Source organism: Argiope bruennichi, chromosome 9, assembly GCF_947563725.1.
Source record: "Argiope bruennichi chromosome 9, qqArgBrue1.1, whole genome shotgun sequence".
Taxonomy (NCBI): domain Eukaryota; kingdom Metazoa; phylum Arthropoda; class Arachnida; order Araneae; family Araneidae; genus Argiope; species Argiope bruennichi.
In genome coordinates this window covers 4,501,192-4,514,966 of record NC_079159.1, presented here as the reverse complement: position 1 = coordinate 4,514,966, position 13,775 = coordinate 4,501,192, and the positions used below count along the sequence as shown (strand labels likewise).

The window sequence follows — 13,775 nt, the reverse complement described above, 5'->3', positions numbered from 1 at the left end:
ACATTGTTCAAAATTGGAATCTTTAACTAATTTCTTTATTTGTGTTCCATCAAATACACCTTCTTTAATTTTAGCGCTAGACAATTTTGGGAACTTCGATATAAGATACTCAAAACATTTTCCACCTTTATCCAAAGCTTTCACAAACTGCTTTATGAGTCCCAATTTTATGTGAAGTGGGGGCAATAAAATATTTCGAGGATCTATTAAATATTCATTTAAAATATTCTTCTTACCAGGAATCCATTCTTGTCTCTTCGGACATATTATTTTTATCCAATGACTTTCTCTGTCCCTGCTATCCCATTCACAAATAAAGCACGGAAATTTAGCAAATCCACTTTGTTGCCCGAGAAGCAGACCTATAACCTTTAAGTCACCACATATTGCCCACTTGTGTTCATTGTATTTTATTTTAGTGAGAAGCATCTCCATACTTTCATATGTTTCTTTCATGAAAACGGAATGTGCAACTGGAACTGATGCAAGTTTAGATTCGTTATGCAATAAAACTGCTTTTAGACTCCTCTTTGAGGAATCTATAAATAGTCGCCAATCATTCGGATTATAAAGAATATTATCTTCTAATTCATGTAATAAACCAGGTATGTCAACACAATAAACCAAGAAGATATCAGATTTGAAAAATGATAAAAATTGCTTTTCTCGATTCCTGTACCAACTAAACGGCGTATGTGTCGTTAATAAATTTTCCTCTTTTAACCGAGAGACTAATAATTCTGCATTTTCTTTAGTTAAATCTAAATCACGAATTAATTCATTTAATTCGGCTTTATTAAATTTTTCAGGTACTTTATTTTTCACGGTGAAATCCAACTGCCATCAATGTTTTGAATTTTAAAATAAAAGGTTTTTTTTAAAAATACAATTATAAGTATTTATTCAATATAAAGGTATTATTTAATTTCAATGAAGTAAGAGGTTTTCAGAATTTATTTAAACGAATAAACATACATACTTTATTAATTTATCCTATCCAAATCGCAAAAAAATCTGTGTATTTTTACTTATTTCAAAAATTTACTTTTCAAAAAAACTGTACGTGATACGTAAAAACTGATATTATTTTTGAAATAAGCATGCGAAAATACATAAAAAACAACTATTACTTTTAAAACAAGAAATTGTTGCAGGCTGGTGTAATTTATAAGCATATTTGAAAGATTAAATAAATATGTAGTACATCTGCAGTGATTTCTTTTCTTTTCCACCACATACTTCTAATATTAATAAATATTACATAGTTTCCTTTGGGATCATATGCAATATGCTAAATTTAATCAAATTAAATATGTAACTATTGGCCAATTCTTTTGTATTTGAAAAATAATATTCCTATTCCTTTAGATGCAATTTAAAGAAATTGCATTGCTAACCAAGTCAAAGTTATCAGTTCAACCCAAATGCCTTAAAAATACTACAATTCTGTACAAATACATGGACATGTGAAAAAACTGAGCACATGACATCATTCTTATTATTCATTTGTTTTAAACAGAAACATCAATATGATATACAGGATTGAAAAATATTCATATATATTTAACTTTTTAAAAAATTTTTTTTTAAATTGAGATTACTGCATTATCAACAATCACTAGATAAACATTTCATATGAATAATGTTTATTAAAAGATTCAGCACTATATTAGATTGATCTTCTTAAGGGTTGAAGTGCTTGCACAATTTCACCGTATGATGGCAATTTTTCTACTGGCTCTTCATCGTTATTTTCCTTATACTGCAAATAATAAGCTCTTCAATTCATCCACACATGACAGCATGATTTTGCTTTTGAATATAGTATTCTACCATACACCATTAACATATACTTTGATTATTAATACTTTTGTAACTTTGTTTTTGATGACATATTTTATAGCCAAATATAGAATCAATTATGTTTCAAATTAAAGATGATGCAAATATATTATAAAGAAGTATGTATATGCTTCAATAACATTGATACAAATGACTCTTCAACAATCAAAACTCAAAATGAAAGATAAGACGATAGAACAGAATATTGACTTCAAATTAGAATTACTAATTATTTTTAAGCTAATTATAAAATATAGTTGAAAAACACTAAAAGTTCACAAAGTAAAAAATTCTATTTAAAACCTTTTAGGTGGGAGTTCACAATAAATATTAAATTGAGAAAAAATACATATTCAGAGATCTTGATATTATGTTTATTTAAACTTGATTCATTACGCAGTTAAAGTTACATACCTGAACGATACTCTGTATTCTTTCTCCAATCAGAAATGTCAATTTCAGCAGTACCTGCAATAACCAGCTCCAATTCACGGGCATCAAATACGGATACTAGGCGGGGATCAACAACCTTGAAAAAAAATTCATAGTATTTTTTTAATGATAAAATCAAAATGCTCCAATAACAAATAAAAAAAAAATCTATTTCATTTAACAATCTCACTAGTAGGAAAATCTATAGAAATAGAATGAAAAAAATTGAAAAATTACAAAAAAACTATTACTTTACTACTACTCTGCAATGTTTCAACTCCATTTTCTTTTTTATCAAGAAAATGAAAAAAATTTATCAAAACTCACATCTAGTATAAAAGCTTTAATTTTTTTCTTAAAATGACCTCTTTTTGATTGCTGACAAATTTTTTGATGTATTGATATGCATCCTTTTTTTAAGATCCCCAAGTAAAAAGTAAATGTGAAATAAATCATCCCACATAATGATTAATAATATGCAAAGACTTTTAATAAATAATTTATTTTGAAGACTTGAAAAAAAAAAAACATTTTAATGCTAAAGATTTTCTAAATTGCTTCTCCATTTAATGGAATTTGAATGATGAGTGTATATATATATATTTCCACAAATCTACTTGAGGTAAAGACTTACAATTTAAGAAGATATAACACAATGAAATGACCGGCTAATTTTTACACTGATATATCAATGCATATAAAAAACAACAATAAATTTGGAAAGGAAGAAAATACTGAAAAGGAATTGAAAAATCACTTTAAGTAAAGAAAATCTTAAGACAATTTTCTTACTTCATAGAAACCCTTAACCAGCGATTCTGTCTGTTCAGCCACTCCCCTTTCAAGGCGCCACTTGACCATCCTTTCAATATATTCTCGCTTATTTCTCTCCACCACACCTGTTGTCTTTCCACCTGGCTTGAGTTCACGTTCAACAACATGCCCTGCAACCTCTTCTGTCACACTGAAAGTCAGCTCTAGTCCAAGTTCAGAAATGTCATTGTCCTTAAGCCACAATAGAGACTGATGGAATTCTGCATCCAGGTACTCAAGATCGCTCAATGAGCATGGGCTGCTCACAGATTAAATAAATAAAAACATGAGGACATACAAGAATGAATTATTACAGCCCCAACCCCAGAAGAAATGAATACAGAATCCTTTGAAATTTTAAGTGAATCACTAAATTGGATAACAAATATTAATGAATAGGAAATATTCTTTTCCTAACTATTGTTTTAATTATTATTTATCAATAATTAAGCATCTGATTTAAAAATTAGATTCAAGATTAAAATTTGATATTTTAAAAAAGTAATCAGCAGTATGATTGGCATTTAAATGATTTCTAGTAATTTGGTGTCATTAAAGTGAGATGGGATCTTTAAGGCAAACAATTCAAAAGTTATTCAATACATTTCAATTATTCTTGCATTGAAAATAGAATTCTCATTATCACATCTTTATGATATCAAGTATTCTAATCAACAGTTTCAAAACGATATGTGCATTTGGAAATTTAAATTTATTAAAATCTATTAACAATGATAAGAACAAGAAAAATTTTATAAATAAATAAATAAAAAAAAACTTATTTTGTTCAATAAGTCTTCTAACATTATTTTTGAAAAAATAACGCAGAACCCATTAAGAGAATATATATTCACTAAATAAGTGGATTAAAAAAATCACTCACAGTCGCAACAAAGCCTTGTAGAAAGGTCTTGTGAAGAAGGCATCCAGCAAATATTGATGTACAAGTGCCAGACCCAATACCCTTCCACTGAATCTGAACCATTCATGCTGGTTATCCACAAAGGCAGACATAGGAGACACTTGTACAGTATATGTGTCATTGGCTGAATATTCAAACAGCCCATAATAAGGGTTGAAAAGCTCGCGAGAGAGGAGGAAGAAGAATTCTCGAGAAGGGCCACCATAATCCAACCTGCATAAAAGGAATAAATAATGTTTTATAAAACTCAAAATAAATAAATCCTCACTATTATTTTAACTTTTGATAACATAAATTAGATTCTAGTAGTAGATTCATATTTATTGTGCACAAATTTTTTGAATAAATTATTTAAATATCAAAATGATATAAAGGAGAAAGTAACTCATAATTATAAGGGTTGAAATAAAATTTATAATTTATATGTAACAAGACTTAATTTATATATAATAAGAAAATGCAAATAAAAGTTTGCATATTTAATAATAATATTAATATGAAGATCCAACACCTTTTAACTGAACCTGACCTATTCATATTAATTATCCATAAGGGGAGACATGTTTAAGTGTTATATTAACTGGATAGGAATATTAAGTATTATCTAAAGCAACTTTTCATTTTGCTTCATTCAATTGCAATTCTATTGTTATTATACTAGTATTAAAAGATATTGTATGATATTTATTAGCATTACCAAAATTCAAAATAATGCAGTAAAACACATACATTACAAAATTCCTTCAATTAGGTAAGTGTCTTTAAAATAATGCAAAAATCATACGAGTGGAGCATGTAGGATTTTTTAGGTCTTTCTAATCTCATAACCACAAATATTTTTTACTACACATTTTCATAAACCACACAGTACTAATTATATTAGTACATAAATCTAAAACATATAGCCAGTACTAATTTTATTTTTAAATACTTTTATTCAACTGGTATAATATTATTGTAAACAATCTTCATCTCATAGAAGATAGAGCATTATAACATGTAATGTGAAAACCAATTACAAAAAAAAAAAAAAAAAAAAATTCATATTCTTATATATATATATATATATACATGGCAAGCCTTTAAAATTCCTTCATAATCAAATGGAAACATTTTTCTTAATAATGAATGGATCATCTTAACATATGTTTCATTTTTGCATCCTATGTTAATACATTTCAGTATATAAGCATTTAAAAGTGCAATACCCTTCCTCGCCAGCAAAGCTAATGTATAGACGAGATTTCTGAAGGTCCTTTTTAGAAGCAGCCATAATTTTGGTGAATGCATCTTCTAAGAGGTGATCTCGCCTAATATTTAACCTAAAAATAATTGCAAACAATTTTATTGCATCAATTATATGAAATAAAAAAAAATGAAAACCACATTTATATTTTCATCAGAGTTTATCTTGAAGTGATGTTCATAGTTTTAGTAGTTAAATAATTTTCAAAATACCTAAAAGACCTTATGGTCAAAAGATTGATAGCAAAGAATTTAAAACAATAAATGGCATAATACAAATATACACACCACTTTCCAATTAGTTTATTCAATATATAAACTAAGAAATAACAAAATGTGAACTTCAATAATAAATATTCTTTTTTAGTTCTAAAATCTTATTTTATGAAAACATATAATAAAGACATGATTACATAATGCTACTTATTAATAATTTATTAAAATGCGAGGATGATAAACACTTTTACACAGTAGAATGCTATAGCATTTACTTTCATTGTGATGCAAAATAGATGCATATTAAAAAAAATTCAAATTTATAAACTGTATTATATACATTCAATTTTATGCAGTCTTACCTTTTTGAAATTATGCATTTTAAAAGTAATGCCTAATTGGTTAATTGCATATTTTCATTTTACTTTGTCTTCAAATATATTAATAAAGAATACCAAATAAACAAAATGTTATACTTTAAGGGGGGGGGAAACACCTGAACATTAAAGCATTATTAGCAGTAATAAAGATACAAGTTTTTATATTATTGCATTAATAAGATTATAGAAAAAAATTTAGTTAATTACAAGTCCACATATGCCAATAGTCAAACAGTCATATTTGATTTAATTTTGAACACTAAATAATACTATTCTGTTAGATAAGATAAGATTTTTTTTTTTTAAAAAAAAAAGAACCTTTATTTAAAATATGGCATTTAGATCACCATTCAGTTATAAGCAAAGAAGAGAAATGTTAAGTATCTTATTTCATGTATTTTTTATTTGTTGGAAAAGATAATTGAAACGAATAACAAAATAAAAGTGGCTTAATTATTTCAATTGCATTATTCATCATGAGGTTAAATGTTTGAAAAAATTACTTCATTTTCCCCGGTCCTTGTCCATAACCTTTGGATTCCAGCTTTCTATAGAAGTTGCGTAGCTTGGCTTCAAAATCCCTTCTGTAAGGGGCAGGGGCTCTCACATTTGCTCTCTGAAGGCCTAAAAAAGTGGGAGGCAAAATAAGAAAAAATGGCAAACAACAAAATACAATAATAGGGACAGGGCATTTTATTAAAATTCCAATTCTTTATTTTTCAAAATAGAGGAATGGGAGCATAATAAATAGCAAAATTTTCCAGAATTTTTTTTTTATCTTAGAAGTGTTTTAATGGCCACATTGTGGGTTCTTTGACATAATGTCAAAATAACCCTTGGATGCAACCATTCAAACCATCATGAGAGGTAGATATTTTTCACCAACTTCAAAGGAATCTAGCCTTTTACACTCTCTGGCCTTGGACTTTTTATTAAGAGAAAGGGGAAGATGTAGGAAGGAAGGAAGAAGAAAGAATGTAGAGCATTTGCAATTAGTCCAATCATCTAGGGGCCTACTGCCTACAGCAGAAACCCAACATGCAGAAATTTCAAAATGACCAAGAATTTAATTTTATTATAAAAATCTTTTTAATCAATATTAAAAATTCTAATGAAATTGAATGTAAATGGAAGGAGACACAGCTTACCTGGAGAGGCCTGGGGGGAAGGCTGAGGAGAGGTGCGAGGGGAGCGATGGCTGTTACCATTATTGGTGAACTGTGCTGGGATGTATGACATAATTTCCTGCTCAAATAGACTAAAATAAAAAAGAAAGAAAAATTTGTGTTTTTATATTTACACTAATTAGGACAAGATACAAAAGCCTCATAACAATTTTAATTTTTATATTAAATTATGAGGCTTAAAAAGACAAAAATATAGCGGTTGAGAGCAAGACATTTAAACACTGTTTAATGCAAGATAAACAAATTTTGTATCAAAACAATACATTTTGTTGATATTTAAATGAGAGTAAAAATTAAATACTGTGAAAATTTTATGCATATTGAAATTTGACAAAATGACTTGAAAGCTTCTTTTGCAATTTTTTCCAACCTTTACTTACAAATCTTTATCTACAGTATATTTTCCTCTAAAAATGTGAAAATAATGGATCTTAAAAAAAACTGTTTATTTTAGCACGAAAGAAAGTTTTCATTTTTCTCATTCATGGATTTTAATAAATTTAACGGTCCCCCTCCTGTTTTCAACCTTTTACACTTACTGGCAATTTAAAGAATAGGGAATATTTTTCACAGTTCATCACACTAAAAAAAAAAAACACTCAATGTAATGCAACAGAATTCTCATAAAAGACTGGGGAGAGGAAGGCAATCCATAAATGTCAGGTTTGCTCAGATTATACATAAATACAACATGGTTTATAAGTTTAAAATTTAATTGAGAAGGTAAGAAATTCCACAAAATGAAAAGTCCACTATACCAACAAAAAGATTTACCTGAGAAGAATGGTGAGATCAATGTCATGGCTGAAGCGTTCAATGGCAGCAGTACCATCAGCCCGCACAGCATTAACCTTGTCCCGCAATGCTTGGTTCGAACCAATAATTGGATGCCTTTCTTTTAAGATGTCCAGAATGTTAGGCTGTCGCAAAAATGCAACAACTTTATCATTATAGGCAGTTGGCACATGCGGAACAACATGAGGAACAGTTGTTGAGGTAGTGGCAGGAGGCCTGGGAGGTGGCACTGGGCCCTGAGTGGATGGACCGGACACAGGTTGCTGCTATAAGAGAAATATGGTAGAAATGAAACATGCATTTATCATCAGATAAAAAAAATAATAATAATCATTACTATGAAAAATGAGTATGTTTGAAGCAGAGAAAGTTCAAATTTTCTTAAGAATACCCTCTTGGTCAGTTTAAGATGATATCAATCACAAAATTCAATTGTATTGTAAAGAGTTTCAATAAATTTATTATTTATATGGAAAAGACATTAAAGAATGCACTTGCATATTAAAAAATTAAATAAGACAATTTCAATTTCTGAATGGTTTGAATATGTTGGTATATCCCAAACATATACAAAAGAGATAAAAAAGATTAAACTGTTACAAAAATTAACTCTATTTAAATTTATTCCAGTGGACATATGAATTGGGATGTTCTGGTAAACAGACTGATAACTACCAAGCTACAAAATTTAAAATTGTAGCACCTCTTTTTCCCCTTGAGCAGAGAGCGCCCCCTTGTGGCATTTTACAGAAGACAAGCAGTTGGATGGCAGATTTGCATCCTGAGGTCGACTTTTTCCCCATGTGCCATCCTTGTGCTAACGCCGACTGCTTTTGGCTGGAAACGGTGAAATCTCTCCACCATACGGTTTTGTTTTAACCTAATTGTCTACGCGCGTTTGTAAATTTTGTAGTGTAGCTGTGTTTGTGAAGATTAAAAATATTATATTTAAAACCAGGCAGTTCATTAGAAAATCACAACACACTCATTATAAAATTTAATTATTTAAATTTTTAAAAAATGTTTGCAAAAGAGCTTGGTTGTCTATGTAAGCTACATAAAAAGTGGACATTTTAGCCTCTCAATATTTTTGTATATCTACAAAATGTGACATAAAATGGATTGTTCAGTAAATAATCAATCTCAAATAGATAGACAATTACACTTGCATTTTGTCAAAATTTAATACAAATAGGCAATTTTGATGTAAAGACAACATATCCAATTTTATACATGTAATTCATTATACTGTTGAACTATGTTTATGCATGTTTATACAAACATTCTTCTAGGGCAGATTTTTTCCAAAATTCAATATAGATGTAGCTTTGAATACAGTATTATTTTGGTGTTAAGACAACAAATCAAATTTCGTCAATTTAGCCCAATCCAATGAATCTAAAAATGACAGGTTTAGTTCTCCAAATGCAATTTTTTGACACAGTTGAAAGGTAGGTGCATCAAAATTTTGAGATAATATATTGATGATTACAATACTTCTCTTGGTAAAAAGAAACATTTAAAAAAAAAGTCTTTTCTATAAATGAAATATAGTTTCACTTCATTCTTAATTTAAAAGAATAGCCAAGTTCTGAAGAAGGCATTTTAAAATTTCTCACCCTTGCCATGGCATCTGGTCTTATTTCCTCCTCTCCTGCACTACGGCTGCGCCTCCTGGAGAGTGGAACAGGAAGTTTGTTGGGATTCACAAATGGAGTCTCGATAGGAAGTCGAGGATCAATGAAGGTTGTGCTTCGAGAAGTGTGATCAATGAAGAATTGCTTAAAAAAAAAAAAAAAAAAAAAAAAAGATGATGTTTTACAGTTGTTTTTTTACAAACTTTTGTGACTTATAAGAACAAATAAAAACATTTCTGGCTTAAACTTTTTTACAGTAAAGAAAAAAGATGGATTAATCAGTACAACATTATCAACTGCAAACAGACTACCCAAAGCAAACAATAACAGTTGAATTCCAAAATTACACCTATGGCAGAGGGGAGGGAGGGGAAAGCATAACAGACCTAATTATGGCTTCATTTATGAATAATTAATCCTTAAATCTCTAATTTTCAAGCTTACTTATAGAAAATTTAGATTATATGACCATATTAAAATGCTTTAACAAACAAAATATAGCAAAATTAATATATAATTACACAATATTAACACTATTAAATGTGCATCTATCAGTGAGTTTTCACTGTATCAAGAAGATTGTTTGATCCCCATATATCATTAAATTTGTCAAAACTTTAATGCAATTTTATCAAAACTTTAAACAGAATTTTAGTTAATTACAAAAATTATGTTTCTTTGCTGGCAACTTTAAAAAATATTATTGCTCAAAAATAATTTTCATACTACTCACAAAAATTATCTTTATCATTAACATCTATTTAGTTGTCCAATTCCCCCCCCCCCCACGTTTAATAAAACTATGAATTTCTTTTCACTGTTACAATGAAATCCAAACCATTTCCATAGTTTATACAAATATTTAATTGCTAGTTTCTCTTCCATACTGTTGAAGGATAAGGCATAAGGAATTTTATTTTCTTTGTTATTTCATAACTTTTTAACGAAATCTGTCAATAAAACATTTAAAGATGATGAGAATATTCAGAAATATATCTGGCAAACTTATACACAATTGTTATTAACTTAAAATTTTTTTTTAATTTTATTTCAGCTAATATATTGCTAGCTTCTGTATGTGTGCATTATTTTAATGTTACAATGAAATGCATATTTTGCATGAGGAACAAGGAAATGAAATTGGTACAGTTAAAAGTGCAATTAGATGGTATATAATGAGAAGAAAAGTTTACTAAGAATGTCCATATTACACAATAAACAAAAAAAGTGTAAGAATATAAAAACTGCAGGTTAAATGATGTCACAACTTGTAATTTATAATTATTTAATTTAAAAAATCTTTAATGTCAAATTATGCATAAGAGATTTAATTAAAAATAAATACAATTAATATTGGCTGACATCTTAAGGTGGTAGCAAGCAATAAATTAGTAAATATCAATATTGAAATTCAGGTTCAAAGTTATTATCACATTATTCTGGAAATGTTAGGATTACACACTTAAAGAACTATTCTAAACAAGTTTATGAAATTATAAGACACATTACAAAATACACAAAAACATGGGTGCTCTATCTATACTGTCAAGAAAACTATCTTCACATGAAACTTACCTTTCCAGCTCTATCAAGCTTAGTTTCCCAACCTCTGGGCAATTCCCGAGAAGTATCAGCAAATTTGTTCAAAAGACTCACCAAATCTCGATTGTGTTGATACCTATAAAAAATCATTTGAGATTTAACTAATTTGTTTAATATATTTTAGCCTGATATTACCAGAAAAGGAAGCTCAAAAGTCAATAACTTCTAAACAAATATCGTTTTGCCATCTGAAAGTTTTATTTAATATATTAATTTTATATAAAATAATGTGTGTGTTTTTGCCTTTTTAAATGTATAAATATTAGAAAATTAACAAAAATGACCACAGCATTTTTTATATGTTTAACAAAACTCTTAATTACATAAAAAAATTGTGTAGAGTGATTTAAAAAAATTATCGTAACATTTTATTTTCTCATAACGATTTGTTTAAGCATTGGATTTAACTAGACACATTCACTTAAAACTGATCTTGTTAGTCAATTAAAAAGAGCTTGTTAAAGCAAAATGTTCATTTTCCTGTTTTTAATATTTTAAATAATTGTTTCCCCACCACAGTAATCAAATACTAGGTTTACAAAAATTTTATTAATTAGCATAAAGAATTTCAAACATTATTACAATGAGTACTTACTTATAGCATCATTACAATGTAATGATATATGAGAAATGATGCAATTTGTGACTTTCAAATAAAAAAATATCAAATTTTAAATCTAAAATGATTTCTTCAACAAATAAATAATCACAAGAAATTTAATCAATTGCCTAAAATTCCTGACTTACAACATTAGGAAGTATATTTAACTACTTAACTCTACTAAATGGATATAGCCCTTGAAATTCTTTTCTGCCATTTAAGTGTCAACAAATTACTAAATTCATGGGATAAAACTCCAGGCTAAACTTAACTAGCTCCAATTCTTTTATTTATAAAAAATGAAATCCAATTCAGTTTTAAGCAGTAGTCTATGCTTCTTAATTTCATTAAACATTCTGAGTACCTAGTTTGAATAGAAGGTAAAACAGCACTGACAATCAACAACAGAGTATTATCAAAATGCTCTAATTATAGATTATAGAAATACTCTAATTTAATATTAGAGTATTTCAATTAAAACTTTCAAGAACAGAAAAGAAGACATATTCAGCCACCCCAAAGACCCCTATTATATTTTTATAAGGAGCATATGCATGGTAAATAATAATAAAAAAAACTCCTTATCAATAAAATAAGCAATTAAAATTTTTAAGAAATGAATTAGAAAGGCTAAAGAAACACCAGCTTGCATTGCTGCAATCAGTAATTTTAAATATACCCATATAATATTACCTTTCAAATCCAGCAGGATCCCTCCTAATTTTTGTAATCATATGTTTCAAAGAAGAACTCCTATTATATACAGTCAAGGCTTCCTATTAAAACATAATTTTATATCAATGCAAATCATTTTTAATACACTCCTATAAATACTTTAATTTTATAATTTTAATTAATACTTTTACTTTCATATATCTTTCATTTCTTTCTTTGTGATAAAGTATAAATAATGTTCACCGATCTACAAATTGAAAATCACACAGAAAATTAAAACTGCAGAGTTGGTTTTTAAGTTTAAATATAATAAGCTGTTTAGAATTATATATATATGTTGAATGTCTGTTAATTTGTTTTAGTCTTATACAAAAAAATGAAATTCACTATGTATACTCCTTAGTATCCAGAAAGATTACTTATGACTGTAAAAAAACTACTATACCACTGTAAAAGGAGGATGGGATGAGGAAAATAGATTTTCAACCATATCTTTAGAGCAAGACATCAAACAAAATTTTTTACACTTCTTTAAAATTAAAAATTCAGAAATGCCAATCCCATTTCCATTCAATTACATTTTTGATTTTTTAAATTCAATTTTCCCCACCTTTCTTTTTTTAAATTAAAATATTAAACTTCCTTTCTGTTTAATACCTTTATCATGGGTGCATTTTTACAAATTGCAAAAGTTACTTGCTCTGAACCTTTTAGTCTTGTAATATATATGGCTTTTATCATGCACAATTTATCTTTAAACATTTTTTTAAAAAAATACAGTTATTTCTTTTATTGTTTTGCTTAAATTTGTCCCATATTAAGTGCGTTTAATTTTCAATGTTTCAAATTGGCAAGTATTTTTTTAAAGCTTAACCCTTATAGTGGCAAGATTGCTTTTTTGAAGAAAAGCAAAAAAAAAAAAAAAATGTATATAGGTAGCTTATTTTATACTTTATACATATATTTTTTTATATTTTATGTATATATTTTTTATATATTTTTATTTTATAGTGGTAGTATATTTTTATAAAGTTTTATGTATGGTATACTATACAAAAGGAACATAAGGATTAAATTTACTGAATAGGATTTAATTTCATTTTTCTTCCACAACCAATTACATATTAGCAATTTCTAGAATGGAAAATATAAATAAAAGAGCTATAAAACTCTTAAAGGGTTGAATATAAGAATTTGAAAATTATACTATGTAAAAGTATGACTTTTTTTTTTTTTTTTTTTGCTTTTTCCTGCAGATATACAGAACAGATAAACATATATGGAGTTGCAAGAACGGAATGGAAGAGCACATTAATCTTTAATGAGAAGAAAATAAGTGACAAACTGTTTTGGTTACCTTGATATATTTCATACAGAATACCCATTTACACAAACAAACAACTTAATTTCTTTTTTATGTAATGTTGC

At 27.7% G+C, this 13,775-nt stretch overlaps 1 protein-coding gene across 2 annotated transcripts in view; it reads right to left on the bottom strand.

Annotated features, from left to right (window-relative positions):
• Positions 1 to 13,775, bottom strand: part of LOC129983732 (E3 ubiquitin-protein ligase HECW1-like) — a 41,160-nt gene that overhangs the window by 6,456 nt on the left and 20,929 nt on the right. The window contains exons 13-22 of one of the 2 annotated variants that reach the window (XM_056093330.1): positions 12,366 to 12,448; positions 11,045 to 11,147; positions 9,452 to 9,613; positions 7,812 to 8,098; positions 6,999 to 7,108; positions 6,354 to 6,474; positions 5,218 to 5,331; positions 3,971 to 4,222; positions 3,067 to 3,346; positions 2,257 to 2,371 (exon numbers count right to left, since the gene is read on the bottom strand). In XM_056093330.1, coding sequence (XP_055949305.1) covers positions 2,257 to 2,371; positions 3,067 to 3,346; positions 3,971 to 4,222; positions 5,218 to 5,331; positions 6,354 to 6,474; positions 6,999 to 7,108; positions 7,812 to 8,098; positions 9,452 to 9,613; positions 11,045 to 11,147; positions 12,366 to 12,448 — 1,627 coding nt within the window. The remainder of the gene's footprint in view (positions 1 to 2,256; positions 2,372 to 3,066; positions 3,347 to 3,970; positions 4,223 to 5,217; positions 5,332 to 6,353; positions 6,475 to 6,998; positions 7,109 to 7,811; positions 8,099 to 9,451; positions 9,614 to 11,044; positions 11,148 to 12,365; positions 12,449 to 13,775) is intronic. The other variant, XM_056093331.1, reaches the window with a different exon arrangement.